General features: G+C 42.1%; 1 protein-coding gene across 1 annotated transcript in view; it reads left to right on the top strand.

The window, feature by feature from the left end:
• The window catches only part of Zmat4 (zinc finger matrin-type 4), a 344,754-nt gene that overhangs the window by 307,800 nt on the left and 15,554 nt on the right, over nt 1-21,400 (top strand). Inside the window, exon 6 of the mRNA XM_038328487.1 lies at nt 773-869. Coding sequence (XP_038184415.1) covers nt 773-869 — 97 coding nt within the window. The remainder of the gene's footprint in view (nt 1-772; nt 870-21,400) is intronic.

Below are 21,400 nucleotides of genomic sequence, written 5' to 3'. Positions count from 1 at the left end.
AGTAAGAGGAAAATGTGCGGACCTCCATCACATGGGAGTTTAATATGATGTAGAGAATGCTGTTTGGTAACAAGGATTTTCCTTCGGATAAATGGGTGTTCTGTAATACTCAAGATTTTCCTAAATTCCTTGAAAACAAAGAGCATCTTTTCTATTTTGTGATTCCCAGTGGTGCCTAACCCAAAGCTGATGCTGTATTAATGAGGCAAATGAATAAACAGGAGAATACATAGATGGTCTTAACTCTGATGGGGCATCAGACCCCGAGAATGGATTGGTTCATTTTATTTCTATTGGTTATTTGCATTTTATAAGACAAATTTAATATCAGGCCTAGGTTAATAACATTTAATGTTATACTTCAGTTCTGATTGGGAAGGGAGATGGCAAAGGAATAGGATGGGCTTTTTTGTTTGTTTGTTTTCTATTTCTCTGTAGAGATAAAATCATGTCTATATGACTTAGGAAAAAGGCAGCATGCTTCTTGACTTGAGTTAGAAAATTCCCAAAAGGTTTATCTTGAGTTCAAAGTCATTTGTTTTTACCCTTCAGCCATCTGTAAACAGGACAGACAGCTTCCAAACACCTGTACAGTCCTACTTCTGCTGAGTCTGGTGGCTGGGCTCTAGAGGGAAGGACAGGAGTGGCCTTGGTACAGGGGACCCAGTGTCTTCTCTGAAATTCAGAACGTGTCTTCGTGAATGATATGATTCATTCATCATCAGGGCTGATGGCAGGAATGCCGCTAACCATGTCTGTCTGTCACCCTCAGGTCTGAGGCGCACTTACCGCTGTACCATCTGCAGTGTGTCGCTCAACTCCATAGAACAGTACCATGCCCACCTGCAGGGATCGAAACATCAGACCAAGTAGGTACTGTTCCCACTCTATCCCCGTCCCTGCTTTTCCCATGCTTTTCCTGTCCTTACTCTTTCTGTTCCATGTTCCCCCTTTTCTCTGTTCCGTCTTTAGCCTGTTCCCCCTCTTTTTCTGTTCTTCCTCTTTCCTGTTCCCCTCCTTTCCTGTTCTTCCTCTTTCTCTGCTCCCACGCACTCTTTTTGTTTTCACTCTTACTGCTTCCCATGGACTTCTTTTTGCATGATCATTAAAGCCAGACTGTTATTTATCTCAAAAAAAGCAGACGGATATGGATTTTATGCTCTTATCTCCAAAGTCTCCTTGACATTTATGTTCCTTGAGCCAGTCATCAAAATGTGCCTGGCGTTGCTGGAAGAACAGCTGCTTCTCCCACTTCGGCACAAATAATGGGATTCTTTTCAGAAGTAATTCGGCATGCTTTATGATCTTGAGGAGACTGTTAGAACTATGCTGTGTTTCTTAGTAGCCAGTGTGATTCCTATTTGTAGGCTAGACTAAATTACTATGCTATGTGGTCAAACCGTGAATATTTCCTAGTGAATTCCCATTCTGGGTATATGTTGTCAACTATTATAAAAATGGATCAGATCCCCTGGTATATTTAATTCCGATTTAAGTCATATATTTGTACATATATACGTGTGTGTGTGTGTGCCTGCTGTGATTTGTTCTCCCCCAGAAGAGTCTCAGATTTTTAAGCTGAAATGGCGGCAGGTGTCATCTCACCTGCCATCCTGCATCCTTCAGATTCACAGCGCCACAGCCAGCAGTGCACACGCAACTCCCGAGGCTGCTGAGAAAACACTCATAGAACAGGGGATAAGGAACAAAGAATGTCTCCAAAGGAGGGAACCAAACTAGATGCAGTTGTTTTCATTTCTAAATAATTCATGAAGTGACTCACTGGACAGAGCAGACTGTCGTAAGGCCCCGTGGATAAGTAATGTCATCTAGCAAACATTTATTGAGTGCCATGGTGTGACAGGCCTCTCAGTAGCGTGGGGAAAGGCAAGTAGACATAAGCCTTTCTCTTAGGGAACCACAACAAGCTAGGAAGGTTATTCTCTAATAGAGTCTGTATACCAGAGCCATGAGAAGGAGGGAGGACACAAGGGAGGCCATTTTTCTCAGGATGTTGGTTTAGATGATACACACATGAGGAAGAGTTCACCTCTGGTGCTCAGCAAGGATCTGCATGCATGTTAGGAGGGTCCTTGGTAGGTTTTTTTTTTTTTTTTTGGTTTTTGGTTGTTCATCTGTTTTGCTGTTGTTGTCATTGTTATAACACAAGGTAGAGTTCTGAGTCAAAGAACCATTGAGAAAATGCCTTTGTAAGATTGGCCTCTAGGTAAGTCTGTGAGGGCATTTTCTTAATTAATGATTGATGAGGGAGGACCCAATTCAATGTAGGTGGTTTCAACCCTGGGCAAGTAGTCCTAGATGGTATAAGAAAACAGGCTGAGCAAGCCATGAGGAGCAAGCCAGTAGGCAGCCTCCCTCCATGGCTTCAGCTTCAGTTCCTGTTGCCAGGTCCCTACCTTGCACTTGAATTACTGTCCTGCTTTCCCTCAGTGATGGACCTTTTCCTGAAGGTGTACGTGAAATAGACCTTTTCCTTCCAGGTTGTTTTTGGTCCTGGTGTTTTATCACAGCAATAGAAACCCTAACTAATCCAGGAAGCTCTGATGGAATGAGTGTGCATTGTTAAAACATGAGCACCAGTTTTCCAGGCTCTATTGTGAGTAGGAGCACTCTAGGCAGACACTAGACATGAAAGACATAGGAGGCCAGCCTTAGGGGAGAAAGTTCAGACCTAGAGTGAGCTTGAAATAACTAGGGGAATTGTTTTCTCTTCATTATCCCACAGTCTTTAGAGTCCAGGCTTACTCTGCTGTGATCTAGCCAAGAGAGGATTTATATCAAAAGATGTCTTAAAATTTAACAACAGTGAAAATTCTTAGTTCTTTGTGGAATATACACAGCTTCTGCATTGATTGATAGTACTATCTATCTCATTCTGTTCCCCAAGTAATTGCTTTTCATCTTCTCTCCAATTAATAATATATAAGAGGCACTGTATACATTTTAGTTAATCCGTGTCTGATGTGTAGGGTGACACAAAAGTATCTGTGCAAATTTATAATCTTTTAGGCACATGCATTAATTCTTCTTAATAAATAAAAAAGGGGCAATGGTGACGTTAAGTGGCATGTGATTTACATATAACAATGTAGACATTGAATGCAGCTCCAAGAATATATTTATCACTCTCTCTATCAATACATACAGAACTCTGTGATATTTTAGCATTTATTATCTCATTTTTTCATCCCTAAACCTACTTTACATAAAGCATCATTAAATCATTATCCTGCAGGGGAAGCTGGGACTCAGAGGTTAAGTTTCCTTTCCCAGCACCAGGTTACCCACCATCAGTGGAGCAAGGACTGATCCCAGCAAGGTCCGTCCTTACCTCTAGTGACTCCACGTCACGGCTTCACAAACATGGGGCTTCCAGAAACATGCCAGTAAAGAGGCTCTGTGATGCGTTTGTTTTTCACAAAGGAGGTGCCACTTTGCACACATGATTCAGTAGGCGCGTGTGACATGAGAAGCACTTTGCACATACGATTCAGTGGATATGTATGACATCAGGAGAGAGCCTTCCATTCCCATTCACTCACACATCTGTCTTCTGTGTGATAAGCAGAACTCTGTTCCTCTGTGCAAACTGAAATGGGGGAAATGAACAAAGTAATTTGTAATTTCAATGGTGCTGTCCTAGATGTTTGTTCTGGTTCCTCCCACGCTTAATTTTGGTATCTTTGTATGTATATATATATGTATGCATGTATGTATGTGTCCGTCCTTTGCATGCATGTTTTCTGAGAGTATGTTTGTTTTAGTTTCTTTGCCTGCTTAAATAAAGATTTTTCTATTTTTAAGAGTTATATTTGTGTGTGTGTGTGTGTGTGTGTGTGTGTGTGTGTGTGTGCAATGCATGCCACAAGTGCCCACAGAAGTCAGAGGGAGAATATCAGATCCCCTCCAGGTGGAGTTGCAGTAAGTTCTGAGCTCAAGTCCTGTACAGAAGCAAGTGCTCTCAACTGCTCAGTCATCTCTCCAGCCCCTCATTTCCATTTGTAACATCATTATCTCCCACTAGTCCTTTCTCCTTTCCTGCCTGTCTTGTTCTGGGTATCAGACTCATGATCTAGGGCACCCAGGATAGCACTTCAACCAATCCACACTCCCACACCCTTGTTTTCTTAACAGATTGTAGAATTTCCTAATTTTTAAATGATGTCCAACTCATCAAATCTTTTCTTTTCTAGCTTAAGTTATTTGAGTATGAATTGGGATTATCTGCTTCTCCCAAGGTTATCAAGATAAATCTCCACATTACTGTGTTGATCTTACATTGCTTTCCCTTACGGATGTAGGCGTTTGGTGTCAATTCTTTGCAAACAAAGTGTGATAGAGAGGTTAATTTTCAGATTTTGCCTATATGAATACTAGTTGATTCAGTATCATTTATTTAGAAGAGAATTTCAGTAATCCTGTTCATAAACCAGGCAGTTTACAGGCATGTCTTTATGTTCCTGTCTTGAATCTACACTTTTCACCCTAATGCTGTTCTTTTTTTATTCTATTGCACACTGTCTTCTATAGTTTTATGGTAGGCCTTGATAGCATTTTTGTTCAAGACCGTTTTCATTATTCTTGACCCTTTGTGTTTCTACATAAATTTCAGAATCAAATAGTCAATTTCCACTGAGACTGTTTGCAACCGTACACCTTTACATCTGCCCCTATCCACAGTGTACACCGTTCTTTGGCTGTACCTGACTCTTTCTGGAAGGTTTCCTACGTCTCTTTCAGGAGTCACACACATATTTGTTTAAATTTATTCCTAAGACCTGTGGTTTGGAAGGCATTAGGTCATCATAAAAGGCAAAAGATTTGTGTCACATTAAGAGACCGGAGTATAAACAAGATCATTTAAAATTTCAGCTGTAAATAGTCATGTCCCCAAGCCTGTGTCCAATTGCTTTGTTAAATTTACTTAACAGTCTAATTCCAGCAAATCTATGGGGGTTTTCTGTGCGAAAGCCCCATCATCCACGAACAGTGAGAGTTCCTTTCTTCTTCTCACCTCTTGTCCGCCTGCCTCCTTACAGCGGAGATCCATCCCTGCACTGAAGACTCAAGTGGAGCCATCGCCACTCCGTTCTCACCTCACAAACCTTCAGAATGTGAGACATCAAAATGAGATACTCGTTTGTCTTTCATAGTCTGCCAGTAGTTTTTCTTACAGTTGGATGATGGCATTCATCAAATGTTTTTACTTTACAGCTGTGATCCTAATACCACAGTTTTCATTTATAAACTATTAAACTTCAGTCCATAATTTTCAAATATCAATACAACATTTCACGGAAACTTCACATCCCTGAAATGTTTTAGTTTTACATATTTTTGAAATGAACATCCTAAAATATTTTAAGGGCTCTCGTGTGTGTGTGTGTGTGTGAGAGAGAGAGAGAGAGAGAGAGAGGGAGAGAGAGAGAGAGAGAGCTGCTTGTGTCTTTATTAATGAGGCAGTTTGGGGCCTTAATTTCTCTTGCAGCACTTTAGTTTCATTGTAAGGGTTATGCTGATATTATTAAATATATTCAAATGGTCTCAGGAATTTGAATACTTGGTGCCCAGTTAATGGCACTGTTTGAGGAGGTTAGGTGATGGCGCCTTCTGGAGGAAGGACATCCATCACTGATGTATCTATAAACATATGTATTCCTAGGTCCACAAGCATAACCAACTCAGTCCATATTATGTAACTTGTATGTGCGCTTTCAGTGCTGACGATTTGGTATTGGGTACCCAATCTCTGTGCTCTTTCCGGGGAAAGAGTATTTAGCCTGTTCTTAGCATAACACAGTTATGGGAATTTCTTTGTGTAGGGTTGTGGTCTTGTGGGCTTTTTCTGTCCACACTGGCATGTCAATTCCTGTCGTCCTGGTTTAGCTCATTTTAGGCAGTCATGTTGGTGAGACATTGTGGGTGTAGCTTCCGACATTTGTAGGAGAAACAGTCTCACAGCAAACTCCCTGATCTTCTGGCTCTTATAACATTTCCACCCCCACCTTCTGAAACACTCCCTGAGCCTTAGATATAAGATTTATGTTGCATGCATTGTTTAATCTCTATGACTTTGAGAATTTTATGTGGTTTCTTGATGTTGATTTCTAGCTTTATTCCATTATGGTCAGATAGAATATAAGCAATTATTTGAATTTTCCTATATTTGTCAAGACTTGCTTTGTGTGCTTAATATATGATTTCTTTTAGAGGAAATTCCATGAGCTGTTGATCAGAATGTGTATGCTGTGGCATTTGGATCAAATATTGTGTTTATGCCTATTAAGTCATTTTGATGTATGAAGTAATTTAACTCTAATGCTTCTGTTTGCTTTTTGTTAATATATTTTTATTGGTGAGAGCACGGTATTGAAATCACATATTATTACCAGATCAGAGTTAATCTCTGACTTTACATCAAGTAACCTTAGCCTTATGAAATTGAGTATAATTCCATTTGATGTCTATATATTCAATATTGTAATATTCTTTTGATGAGTTATTCCTGTAAGCATTATGTTATGACCCAGTTTTGAGGTATATTCTGTCAGATGTTAAACTAATGAAACTTGCTTATTTCCTAGTTTGATTTTTCTAGAGATAACCTTGGTAGGCAGGGTTACCTTCTGACAAAATATAGAAGGAAGAGTTTGTTGGGATTTACAGTCTCAAAGAGTGATTCCATGACCGTCATGTTGGGCACCATAGCAGCAGGCAGGGGGCGTGGCACCAAAGCAGTATCTGAGAGCTTACTTCTGATCCACCAGAAGGAGACAGTTAACTGGGAATGGTGTGGGCTTTAACATCTCAAATCCAACTGCTCTTTACACACTTCCTCCAACAAGGTCATATATTCTAATTCTTCCCCAAACAGTTCTACCAACTGGGGACCAAGTGTTCAAATATATGAACATATGGGGGTTGTTTTTATTCAAAACACCACAGTGAGAGTCTGTTTTTGCTGTTTTAAGCCATTCAGCTTGTGATGGTTTTTAATGGTGACTTCAGACTAATACAATACACGGAACCTGCTAGCCTTGATCTACAACCCTCAGGTTGCCATTTTCTAGGCAAACACCCACTTTGTTTCTGCTCAAGGACAGTGATGTCGGTGATGATGCCATGGCTGATAACTGAGTAGAACTTGGGTAGAGAGTGGCATGAGAAATGTCAATAGAGGCATTGCTCATGGGCTGCACAGCATCCTAGTGTCCTGTTGTCAACCAGATGGCAACATCTCTATTGCGTAGGTTCGGGAACCAAATCTCAGAGAAGTTAGACAACATATTCAGGGTGTTAAAAATAATTGCTTGGCAGAGACAAGGGGCAAGAGTCAAGCTGTCTGCCCATCATTTCAGTAAGCATATTTCTTAGTGAAACTACTGTCTGCATTTGTGGGGGTCAGGAACATAAATGTAGTCTTTCCCATTTTTTGGAAAATATCATCAATAGCCCAAAGTAGTCAATTCTCTCTCCATTGTTAAACAGCCAGAGAAATATTAGTCATATAATGAGACTAAAGACTCTGAAATGCAAATGCCCACACTGACATACAAAGCAATTGCCTATTAGTCGATTCTTCATTGCTTCCAGGGGATCTAATCTGTCAATTAGTACAAATGGGTAAAATGAAATTTAGAAGCCTTGAATATATACCATACACTAATGAATAATTCCCCTTTAATGTACTTAAATTTGAGCACAGGGAACACTCCAGGCCTCAGAACATTATATTACCTAGAAGGAAAGGACATTAAAGTTGTCATTACTTGGATACTTCAGTTGATTAAAAATGAGATGCAAGTATCAACCCAACCCAAAATGAGCAGTAGTTTCCGAATTCATCTGTACTTTGAAGAAGACTTTACTGGTGATATCCATTGTTCTTTCTGTAGTTTTCCCTAACTGGTATGAATTCTCATGACAAAGGTTTATGCTACTCATTTCTGCTATATCTATTTCTCAAGTGCTTGAATGCTTGTTTAGACTAATTTTCAAACATGGTATATTTTTTTTCTTGAAGCGCTTTAGAATTCAGAATGGCAGTGAATGGTTTAAGAAGTATACAACACCAAGTAAAAATATTTTTGAAAGTAATGCCAACCATAAAGAATGTTTTATACTTAGCAAAAACTAACACATGTCAGAAATTTAAGAATTGGTTCTTTTTAGAAAAAAAAAATCAAGCAACCAACAACTATACATATCCTACTTTGAAAACTAAAATTATAAATATTCCCAATGGACTTTTCAGTGTAGTTTACCACTGTTATTAACCAAGGATTCCACTGTTGGAGATCAGGACTTTGGTACCCTGCGTTATTTAAAAAATTCACTGATACATGGTAAATTTTGGCAGCTATTTTCCTGATTCATTTGCATGATTTTAATATATTATTATTATTATATATTTACTACATGTGCTAAAGCTACATTATAACTACTGTGTGCCATGCATTTGTCTTCTGTAGGTTTGAAAAGAACCACATGAGGTGCATGTTCATCTTTGTGTGTGGCTTCTAGAATTACCAATGATACCTGATGTTCTTCAGCTATTCATTTCTTTCATGCTCCTTTCTTTGTGGGACTCAGGATCACTATTTTGTCTTCCTTGAAATTGACGTGAATCATGGTTACCTTCTCGCGGCTTTGAGCTAATGGTTTAATGTTTTGGATTCACTTCTGGACCTCACCAAATCTCATGTTATTTGTGATACGGCCTCATATAGGCATTCATTGTCAGTTACCATGAGTGAAGGGTCATTCATTCCAAGACTTGGTTCAGGGAAGTGGATTTCCATTACAAACAAAAAGAACCAGGTTTGTTTTCAGAACCAAACAGTCCTTTCTTGGTAGGCCCATGGCCAGAACCCCAGTGCCAGTTGATGGAGGTTTCCCCCTCTGTATGCTGTGAATATGTTTTATTACCATTGGTTAATGAAGAAGCTGCTTTGGCCTATGGCAGGGAAGAATATAGCCAGGCTGAAAGATATATATATATATATATATGAGAGAGAGTAGGCAGAGTCAAGAGAGATGCCATGTAGCTGCTGAAGGAGAAGCACACCAGAACCTTATAGGTAGGCCATAGCCTCGTGGTGATACACAGATGAATAGAAATGGGTTAACTAAAGATCTAAGAGCTAGCTAGAAATATGCCTAAGCTACTGGCCAAACTGTGTTGCAATTAATATAGTTTCTGTGTAAGTATTTGGGTCTGGGCTGTCAGGAAATGGAAAAGCAGTCTCCATTTACAGCCAGTTCTTCTTCTCTCTCTTTATGTGGCCTTGAACAGGTTATTATTAAGCACGTCTATTAAGATATAAGTTAACAGAAATAAGAAGAATAGCTTTTCTGTTTACAGTTTGTTGGGTTTTATATGCCTGGATACAATGGGGCCATCAGCTCAGTAAAGAAACCAAACACATTCAGAACCGCCAGTGACTTTTTCCCACCAATACCTTCATTCATAGCCTAGCCATCACTGCTTTGTTTGTTGTTTTGGAATTTAATGGAAGGGTACAGGATGTGTTCTTGTCTGCTTAGCTTATTTTGCCCAACATAATGCTTTTGACAGTCATTCACATTCTTGGATGTATTGGTAGCTCCTTCTTTTCCTGTTTTGTTTGAACAAAGCATGCCACAGCTGAGCATCCCTGTTCCTACTAGAAGTATGCTGTTACAGCATACATGCCAAACTTCCCATCAGCTCCAATACTCTGTTTGTATGGCTTGAAGGTTTCATTATTTAACTCTTATTGTTGCTTTATCTAGCAGAAAAATATCTATACAATACTTCTTTTTAGTGTTTATTTCTGTGATGTTGGATAATCCAGGAGCTGACCAAACCCCCAAGTGAATTCAGTTGACCATTAGAATATAAGATGGGGTCTTCCTGTTGGTTTTAATTGAGTACAGAGGGTAGAGTTTATTGTCAGGCAGAATGTAAAGAATAGAGCTCAGTATTACGCCATTCTATGTCATGATATTGTGGCCAGACTCTGATGCCCACTCAGGAAAATGGGTTGTGTAAGATCCACTCAGGAGGGCTCTTAAGGAGACCCTGACTGTTTACTTAACATTAAGTTACTTGATTCTCATGCATTTTGTGAGTTCTGAAGAATATTATATCCCATTCCGATCTATTTTCTACAAATATAGATAATTACTATATTAATCAGTTTTTAGTGTTTCAAGAGATCGATATTTTAACTACCCCACTGTGACCATTACATGGGTATCAAAATATTTTCTATACTCTAAAAGTTTGTGTGATTAAAATAAATAGTAATTTTGAAAAGAAACAGAATGTGTGAACTTGGAAACGATTAGCTGCAATTGGCATTTACAAAGCATTTTTATAGCACTGTTTGGCCACCTTTTGAATATTCTTTTATAATTTATCATGAAATGTCACAATCTAGAAATTTTATTAAATCAGTAAAAAATGCTGTTTTACCAGTCAGATTCCATTGGGGATAAAGAGAGGAGATGAATAGGATAAAACTATGTCTCCAGCTGAAGGGGTGAATCTCATTCTCCTCCTCTTTTGGGGGGATATAGATGAGACAGCATTTTGTCCCTTTAGAGTGCTATTTTCATGGTGTGGATAGGGCGAGGGTATGAAATATTAGATGAATCAGCTTTTTATGTCAAATCTGTCCCATAACTGAAGTCTGCTGAGCACTGAAAAGTGGATTAGGCAGTAGAATCTGTGCTAAGGAAACCACAGGGCCATGCAGATACCCATGCCTCACACCTACCTCATCTATCACCGGACTAAGGAGGTACAACGAGAACCCAAGTAATCATATAAGTAGGCACAAGATCACACAAGCACAAGGGAATACTCATTGCTGCTGGGATCCCGGCCAAGGAATGGCCGCCTCAGTTGGAACTATTAGCAGAGGTTGCCGTGGAATGACACAGGGCAAAGGGGGATGAGAGCAGCCCTGACGACGTTGCCATCCCCCAACTGTGTGTCTCTGAGTGTATGACTGAGCACCTCCCTTGGGTTTAGCTTTGCACATCTGTGGAAAGCAACAGATTAGAGAAATGTTTATCAATATTTATTCAAAGGAGGAGGCTGGAGAAAGATCAGGAGCTCAAAGTCATTAGACTCAGCTCCATAGTGAATTTCAGTACTGTCTGAGGCTTAAGATTGATAAGGCCCTGCCTTAAAACACACTCACACACACACACACACACACACACACTCACTCACTCATCCTGACTATGGAAAGGATTAAATTTCAAGATCACAACCAACAATAATAAACATTGTGGAATAATAAACACTGTCATGGAATATTTTTCCCTCAAAAGAGAATTATTAAAACTGTTACCTAAACATTATTCAGAATGAGCCTTGAGAAATGGTAGATGAGTATTGAGTTGGGCTGAGGTAATCTTCCGATTTGTGGTTTCCACAGGAGACCCAGTCCACTCCCAGTGAAGAACCTCAACTGACTTTATCAGGTGGTAGGACAGCGAGCCTGACCTGCACCCACCCCCCAAAGCCGCCTACACTAAACTTCTTTTGGTCTTGGACTTAAGTTATACACTAGTTTCCAATTTGGAATTTTATTCCGCACCATTCATAGGAAAGGTTTCCTGTGAAAGTGGTGGGGCTCAGTGGCAGAGTGCTTGCCTATAATGTGTGCTGACCTGAAGGTGATCCTCAGAACTGCCAGAGGGGAAGAAATGTTTTCATAGTGTTCTCACTGTGGTCTTTATAACCTGGTTTCTTTTCTCTTGACCTTCTACCTCTGTAAATGGAGACTTTTCTCTGTCCTGCCCACTCCCACTGGGCCAGTTTCTCTCTGCCTACTTATAAGATAACCGTTCAGAGGCTTAATATCAATTGTAATTGTTTGGCCAATGGCTTAGGCGTATTACTGACCAGCTCTTACAACTAAATTAACCCATTTCTACTAACCTATGTATCACCATATGGCTGTGGGTTACTGGTGATGCCCTGGCATGTTACTCCTTCTGCGGCTACATGGTGTCTCCCTGACTCCACCTTCTTTCTCTTCCTATCTTTGTTTGGATTTCCTGCCTGGCCATTAGCTAAAACAGCTTTATTCATCAACCAATGAGAGAAATGTGTTCACAGCATAGAGAAGAACATCCTACATCCTGCCTCACTCAACAATCAGATGATCAGTTTTGCAGGGCAGTGAGATGGCTCAGTGGGTGAGGGCCAGCAACACAAGTCTGGCTTGGGTCTGATTCCTGGACACCATCTAAAGGTCGTAGAAAAGAACCAACTCCACAGAGTTACCTCTGACTTCTACCCAGGTGCTGTGGCATGAGCGCGCGCACGCACACACACACACACACACACACACACACACACACACACACACACGATAAATAAAATTTAAAGACACATTTCTTGAATTTTTTCATGTTCATTTCATCAGTCATACTCAGCACATTACCCTACAGGCACTATGGACTGTAGCCTCTAAACTAAAGGAAACAGAGTTGACCATGTTCTTTGCTGAATAGCATTCCCGTATTATCTTTGAAATCCCTGGTGGAGTTTCCTTACCATTCTAATTCTGTGAAACTCATTCCCACCCCACCCCCATCTTCAATCTTTATTTCATCATTAAAAATATATCCTTGGTGATCTCCCGTTAGTTCTGTCCCACCGTCTCCATGGGTGAACGCACCCCTCACGGTCCTGACTTTCTTTCTCATGTTCTCTCTCCTTCTGCTCATCATCAGGACCTTGGGAGCTCAGTCTGGTGCTCCAATGTGGGGCTCAGTCATTTTCTTCATCTATCGCCAGGTGGAGGTTCTATGGTGATATGCAAGAAATTCATCAGTATGGCTATAGGAATTGGCCTTTTCAGGCTCCCTCTCCTCAGCTGCCCAAGGAACTAGCTGGGGGGCGTCTCCCTGGAATCCCGGGAACCCCTCTAGAGTCAAGTCTCTTGACAACCCTCAGATGGCTCCCTAAATTAAGATATATGCTTCCCTGCTCCCATATCCACCCTTCCTGTATCCCACGCATCCCGTTCCTCCGAGCTCCCCCCATTCTCCCCTTCACGCTTTTCTCTCCCCATCTTCCCTTGGCCCCGTCTTGCCCCAGATCACCAACTCCAGTTGGAATGGGACTAATGGAACATGCGACCAAACCGGACTCTCTGAATGTGGCCGATGGTAGAGGCTGACTGAGAAGCCAAGGACAAAGGCGCTGGGCTTTGATTCTTCTGCATGGACAGGCTCTGTGGGAGCCTTCTCAGCTTGGTTGATCACCTTCCTGGACCTGGGGGGAGTTGGGAGGACCTTGGTCTTAACATAGAGTAGGGAACCCCGATGGCTCCTTGGCCTGGAGAGGGAGGGAGGGGGGGTATGGGTGGAGGGGAGGGGAGGGAAGGAGGAGGAGAAGGGGAGGAGATGGAAAAAAATATATAAACCAAAAAAAAAAAAAAGGAATGTACAAAATAAAAAAAAATATCCTTGGTCTACTTGGATATTTTTATGCAAAATTCCTATTGTTGATTGGTTACATTTGGAAATGTGTATTGTCCAGATTTGGAAGAGGTTTGTTCTTTTGTTTGTCTGGTTTTGGTTTTTGTTAAATAAACAAAACAAAATCAAATATTCTGAATGAGGAAGACACTTCTGACATTAGCTGCTGCTATTTATTTAGCTTAGAAACAGGCATTGAGAAGGGTTTATTCCCATTGGGGCTAATCTAGCCCCTTGTCTATCATGAGCAGGAAAGTCAGAGGTGGCGAAACTCCTGCCTGCAGTCAGTATTAACCTATGTAAGTGTCAGTGTGGTCTCATATACAGTCTCAGCCTCAGTTGTCTTTAATAGGAAGGAGAAAACATGGATTATTTTTCTACAGCTTTTTGAGTTACAGCTCACTTCATGCTGAGTAGTCAAATCAAAATCAAAATAGATAAGGTTAGCTTCCAGAAATGTTGGTGATTTTTCAAGCCCCAAGGTACAATTAGTTCAGTGTTGTATCCATAGCCTCTGATGCTGTTGTGTTCTCCACGAGCTCCGGTCTTGTCCCTCCTTACATAAGAGCCCTTTCTTCAAAAGCTGCCCAGCAGGATGGTGTGTGACTTTACTCTTTTATTCTAAAACTGTCACCATTGAACTCATGTCTGTCGTAATAGGAAAATCTTAGGAATTCCTTAAATAGATAACTTTAAAAACTCTGATTTTATTTCTTTGATAAAGTTCAAACAGTAGATCTAATTTTTGACATTTCTTTCCATAGTTAAAGGAGATAAACCCAGTGGAGAGTTTTATAAGCAGCTGGTTTACTAAATCAGGATCCAATTGTCCCTGTATTTCTATGTCAGAATGAATACTTTAAGCCTCTGTACAGATGGGTTTAAAAAAAAATCTGGGTTTTGGTCAGCATAGCTCCTGTTCCAGAAAGCTGAGTAGGGGAGTTTGAAATTTTCCAGCAGCTTCCATAACAGGTTTCAAAAGCAATCACACAGTTTCTATTGTTTAATCTTGGAACTGGGTACCCTACGCTTGGATCCCATGCCAGATAGGAAATCAGGGAGTAGAGCTAAGCGTCCCCTGGAAGGGAGTTGAGAGAGAATGTGGTCTAAGGAAGAAAGCCAGCTCAGTTACTAGAGTCCCCTCAAAGGTGACAGGAAGTAAGTAAACTCATCCACCAGCCACGGGAAAACATCAACATAAGTTTCTCAAGTTCTGCTCTGACTTTCCTCATATGTTCACGTGGAGAAAGCAGATACAGCAAATTTAGTCCAGTAGAGAGGAGCTAGCTTGTCATCCTTATGGGCACAAAGTACTTTTTCCGCAGTGAATTGAGAGATTTGTACCTGCGGGTAAGTGATCTTGAGATTGTCAGTGAGACAGCCCCTGAACACCCATTGGTTGGGTCTGCTCTGCATATTAAATGATATATTACTATACACTGTATTCTAAATCACCTCAAAGAATCACAGATCAGTAAGTGAGCTTTCTGCTCTTGGGCTCTGCATTCAAGTCACTGTTTAAATTTCCAAAAACTCAAGTGTTACAATGTCGAAAGGAAATCTTCCAGTTCCTGGGGACATTCGAACCGCAGTCGAGTGTGCTGGTGGCCTTGCTGGGATAGCAATTGGTTGCTGAGCTGTCTGAGCTGTTGCCATGGAAGAGTCACTGAACTGATCAAGAGTTATTACATGCCTACTGTGTACGAAAACATGACATTATCCCTACAAAGACAGGTTCTAGAGAACGAAGCTCTTGGAGCCTGGGGTCAGAGATGAGAAGCTGAGTGGTGGTCATTCTCTGAGTAGAAAGGGGTGTCAGTTGTGGACCAGATGATGGCACCAAGACGGTGCTGTCGTGTTGTTCCTGGGAAACCATTGACATCTGACTTCACAGCCTTTTCCAAAAGACACTACCTCCTTCGCTCATAAACTCCTATTTTCTGGATAGTCTTTAAAAATCTCTCATTGATTATGCATGAGGACTTAAATTGCAGCACCTGATAGGATCCTTCCCTGGTAAGAAACCTGCCTGAGTGATTCCATTAAGGATGGGTGACATTTGTGATCAAAGAATGGTGATTAGGGACGTTTATCTGGTGAATTTCTGTTGAGAATCACTTTAATTATTCATTTTCTTTATGCTGATAACGCTTTCTCTCATGTCATTTAAGGAGCCAGTAAATGGCCGTGTAAGGTACGGTGCACAGATGAAAGGGATAAGAGTGGGCATGCGCCATCCTAACCAGCGCTGTTTGATGGGTCTAATGTGGAGCCTTTACTCCCGAAGTGGGTGGTTTTGTTTTTTAATCTTGGAGTATATCTAGTCTTGATCTTTTCATTAAAATATCTCACCCTGTGCCCACCATGGATGTTCTATAATCAACAGTCTCCCTTTCCTTCGCTCTCTAATCAGGGTGGAGGCCAACAGTCGATTTGATTATGAAAGTCAATGAATATCAGGATAGCATTCCAGATCGGCATTGTAATTCTGACCTTACTATTTGTGGATTTTTTTTTATGCACTGTGTAGCTCTGAGTTTGCCTTTGATACAATTTCAGAGGATTGCTTTCTTCTTTCAAAGTGATAGCCTTGTCCCTATGTATACCTGCTGGGTAATCGTCAAAATTATATCCACAGAGGGAGAAAAATGTGCTTTTGTCTACTTTGCCATAGAAATTGCAGCCGGGGATAATTGCACAGGGAAGTGTGCAAATGCCAAATACCAGGAGGCTGTTAGTGGTGAGGATGGGAGGGGCCTAAGACAGAAATGTACAAACCATCACTGCATTTTTTAGAGATGTCGGAAAGAGGAGGCGGGGGTGGCTGGGACTGGCTTAGCTTTCCCAGGTTCAGGCCAGGCAAGTTAAAAGACACGGCACCTGCTTCAGTGAGCTCTGACTCCACAGAGCAGTGAGAAGCACAGCTCAGATGTTATCTTCTATGCGTTTCCAGTCCTTCTCACCATCATAGTTGTATGTGCTAGACTTTTTCACGGTTTTGTGTGTGTGTTTGTGTGTGTACGTGTATACACACCTGCAAATCTTTATCTCCAGCCTGACCTTAAGTCCAGACACAGTGCCACCCACATGGTTACAAGAGAATATTGATTTTCTTCTACCCCAGACTTTATACACCTTCCTCCTGTCTCTGTGTCGCACTGCCATCCATTCAGCGGCTCGACACAGAGGTCTGTTTGTTAGTGTTGCTTCCTTTCTTGCATTTGCACACCCTCTTGTGAACAGTTCTTGTGATTACCTCCACACACTTCGGCTCTGCCCCATCTTCTCTGGCTCCTTCATCCTAATGTGCAGTTCCTTCCTTTCCCTTCCCCTAACAACACCTTCCTGGCTGATTTCCGTGCCCCGTTTCCTTTGCTTTATGTGCTGTTTCCCAGCTGGCAACTGGAGCAGGCATTTAAACATGACCTAGGTCATAGGCTACCCCACATAAATCTCTGTAGCCTTCTCGCCCTACTTGGAAGTAATGCCAATATTTTCCTGGTGGCTCAGAGTACCATGCAGTCTATGCCCCTGCCCATCTGTCTGTTTTCTGTCTCTATTGTGTCTCCTCTTGGAAATACAGCAAAATTTCCATTGGTACAAAGATTCTATCTATGAGTCTTGTTCACTGTTGTCACTCCAGAGCTTAGCAGGGGCTGGGATCCAGGGCCATGCACTGTGCATTAGTGTTACAAGCATCCAGAAATGGATAATGCTAAGATCAGGTGGGCAATGTCATATTGGAGAAGCACTAAGACAAAAAAATGGACACAAAACGATATTTAAAGCAATCTAGAAAGTTTCTTGGTTTTCAGACAGAAGAGAGCAATAGGTTTGAGTCATGAGCAAGGGGTAGGAGCTTTTGTAGTGAACACCCAATGTTGTCCATGGCTACAGAGGTGATGAGGCAACATGGAAGTAATCCCAGTGAAGAAGTGATGTGGGATTCCCCTCTGTATGCTGTGAATATTATTGGTTAATAAAGGAACTGCTTTAGTCTAATAACAGAGCTATAGGGGAACAGAGCTAGGTGGAGAAAACTAAGCAGAATGCTGGGAGAAAGGAGGCAGAGTCAGAGAGAAGCCATGGAGCCGCCCCTGGAGACAGAGGCTGGAACTTTGCTGGTAGACCACAACTTTGTGGTGATGCACAGATTAATGGAGATGGGTTAAAATAATATGCAAGAGTTAGCCAATAAGAAGCTAGAGCTAATGGGCCAAGCAGTGATTTAAATAATACAGCTTTTGGGCAGCCAGGACGAACAAGCATCCTGCCGCTACAAAGAAGGCTGCAAGTTGGTTTGAGAAGGAAAAGTCTGGGCCAGAGTTGTAGCTAAATGGTAGCACACTTACGTAGAATGCTCAAGGACCCAGGTTTTCTATCCTGCAACCCCCCCAACACACACAAAATATGCACATATCTAAAGGACAAGAAACAGAAGTAGTGAAGAGAACTGTGACGTCCAGGCAGCGGTGTTCTGCCTCTGAATGGCGTGGATTGTAGAACTGGTTGCAGTAAGACAAAATCATTGTCTGAGATACAGAGAACACTGTGAGGGGAAGAAAGGAAAGAGTGGGCCATCAGCAAGCAGCCAGACAAGCGCAGACCCAGAATAGTGATATTGTTTGATGAGAGCAGAAAGCTAGTTGGAAAGGAAGCAGAACGTCTTAAGCTCAGTTTTACTCATGTAACGCTAGAGAAGTCTGTGCATCCTAAGGGAAGAGTTATTTAATGGAAGCCCCGGAACTGGAAGGGAATACAGATCAACGTGGGAAGGTGGATTTTGAGAGTCTGCATGCAGCAGTAATTAATGCTGGCATGGGTGATAGTGAGTCACAATGATATATACTGTAGTAAGGGAAGCAAGTAAGGATGACACCTGAGAAATATCGCAAAATTCAGGTGTGGAATTAAGGATGCGGACACATCACTGAATGCCAGTGCTCGACTTGCTGTCCCGTTTCTGTTTAATCCAGGACCCCAGCCTGTGGAATGGTCCCAACCATAGTCCAGGTGGATCTATTCACCTCCATTCATCTACTCTAGATAACCCCTGCCAGGCGTGCCCCGGGGATTGTCTCCTAGGTGATCCTAGATGCTGTCAAGGTGATACCATTGACTGCCACAGAAGGGATTCTTGTACAGACAACAGCATAGAAGCATGGAGTTTGTGAAGTTCAGAGCTGTTGTGCCCTGACAGCCACGTCGCTCATTGTCTATGAAACGTTAGGTGAGTCACTTATTATGGGCTGTGACGAGGACAGTAGTGCTATGCCTGCTTCTCCGGTGGAACTCTGAAGATAAGGTGACATAGGAATGGGATCCCATATGAATTCACTCACCATTATTTCAGGGCTAGACCTGCCTGTGGCCAGGACAAACACCTCTGTGTTCACGGAGAGTCAGACATGACTTTCAGTTTTCTGTTCCAAACCCCAAACCAGTCAGCTCAAGAGTTCCAGAGGCCAGCTTAAAGCACAAGATGTCACCTTTGATGTCTAACAAATTCCAAACTATTGGAATACTCAAGCAGGGTCTTTATTAGCTGCCTACGGCCATGTAACGAATTACCCCAAATGTGAGCAACTCAGAGCAACAGACAGTTGTAACTGAATCAAAATGATTACCATGATGTCACCTAGGGCTGTAGTCAATGCTGGGGGCTCAGGTGGCTACCATGATGTCACCTAGGGCTGTAGTCAATGCTGGGGGCTCAGGTGGCTACCATGATGTCACCTAGGGCTGTAGTCAATGCTGGGGGCTCAGGTGGCTACCATGATGTCACCTAGGGCTGTAGTCAATGCTGGGGGTGGGGGGGCTCAGGCGCTACCAGCAGAGGATTCTGCTGTGATAGCAGCCCATTTCCTCCATAGTGTGAAGCCCAAGACAGAGAACAGAAGACAGATACAGCTCCAGTTGTGGCCAGATCTCCCATATCCCACATCACCAATTCAACTCTCTATTGGCTGGAGTTACTTTAATCTTGCAGATGGAAAGCAGTATGGGCCCTTGTCTTGAAGAGAGGAGTATGAACAAAGGTTGGGGACATGGCTTTAAAGTCACTGCCCTTCTACAAGTCACTGAGGAATCGCCTGCAGTTTTCTCTCGGACATCAAGAGAGCAAAGCTGCCAATGGTGTAGGTACAGCTAGTATAGGAAGAGCCATCGAATTTGCAGGGATCCATGACTTGCTAGGCTGTTTCTTGTATGGCGGCCACAGCAGACTGACCGTGGCAGGACTGCCAGAGTGTGGAGAGTTCCCTGGTGAAGTTTCTCAGACCCTACTAGACCAGAGTTGGGAATGTCAACAAACAGCGAGGCTGGCAGTGGTAAGAGGGTTATCGTGAGAACCTCTGCAGGTAGTCAGCTCATCTCAGACGTCTGAAAACTCAGTACCTTTTGGCCCTGACTGCCAACTCAGCCAGTGTTGACTGAACCTTGATCAAGTATCAAGACATCATTTGTTTGGCATCTCTGTATGTCTTACTCAGTCCCCCAAACCCAGTGAGCAAGTTAATATTCTCCTTTTTGAGTAGGAAATGAATGCTCTAGAAGGTTCTAGTCATGGTTCAAAGTCACAGCTAAGACACCGGCTTTGAGTCCTATTTTGTAAATATTGCATGACAGCAATATTTACTCTGCTTTGAACATAGAAAAATTGTAACTCCAGATACCACCATGGGTTATGTTGTATTCCTTAAAATGTAGCATGCACCTCACATGGCCCATGCAGGGTAGCCTAGAAGATTACCTCATTCTTTGGAACTCCCCTTCCTCTTGGTAACCTGGTTTTTACTCTAATGATATTTAAAGTGGGAGTGGAGTGGGTTTTTTGTTTCTGTTTTTTTTTTCTGTTGTTGTTTTGCTTTTTGAGTCTCTTCTAAAAATTCATATCTGTCTTATTTACAGGTATGGTTCTAAGTTCCTTACCACGCATGGCACATCTGTCTTCTAATGCATAGAAGCACATAATCCCAAAATTAGTGCAATAGATGACGGAATTACTAAGCTTTGAATACTTGTTTATGATTATGCTTTCAATGCAGATCTCAACAGGCCCATTTGAAATCCTTCTTAGTCCTTGGTTGTATTTCCTCTCCCTCTGACATGTTTGTGATAGCCTCTGATTTCTTTCTCTGCCCTCAAGCTTGTATAAGTTATTCATGTGTGGATTCATTCAGTCCATCAAGAAACATTGGTTTATTGATCTCAATATATATTTATCGAGCATTTACCATGTAGTAAGAGTTTTCATTCTTGGTAATTAAGCCCCCTGCTGTGGGTCCAGAGATGTAACAGACACCATCACTGTAATAAACACATGCAGGTCATTGTATTAGTTTGTGACTGGAACCTTTGGGAAGCAAATTCCTAAGGTTAGCTATATAAAGATTTTATTAGGGAAAGTCCATATGAAAATAAATAAGCAATCTAGTAGGAACAGGGAAAGCTGCCAGACCTCGTCTAAGGCAGAGTGAGGGAGAGGGAGCTAGCAGGCATGACGCGTCCCTCTAGACCTTTGTACCGTCTTAGAAAGAAGGCCTGCTGGGTGAAGAGCCACAGTTTCTGCCAAACAACCTGGCCATCCAGGAAAGGGCCCGCCTGGCGTTCCCGTCCCGGGTTGTAGTCTGGAAACAGGCTGGGAAAAGCAGGTAGGAAAAGCATTGGGTGCTTTGTCTACTGTTCTCCTGTGAGGTACAGGCCTGCACTCTGCACCCTCAGGACCGCTTCTGACACAGGAAGTCACACTTCTCCAGGCTAAGGGGGAGAACTAACAAAGGAAACCCTTAAGTCCTTTCCACTGGAGGAGAGCTGAGAGCTCACTCTGGCTGGACCCTTTGGCTGGAGGCATGGGCTGCTCGGTAACCAACTGAAGGGGCGTGTAAATCTA

Source organism: Arvicola amphibius, chromosome 4, assembly GCF_903992535.2.
Source record: "Arvicola amphibius chromosome 4, mArvAmp1.2, whole genome shotgun sequence".
Classification (NCBI taxonomy): Eukaryota; Metazoa; Chordata; class Mammalia; order Rodentia; family Cricetidae; genus Arvicola; species Arvicola amphibius.
This window is presented reverse-complemented; position numbering and strand designations above follow the sequence as displayed.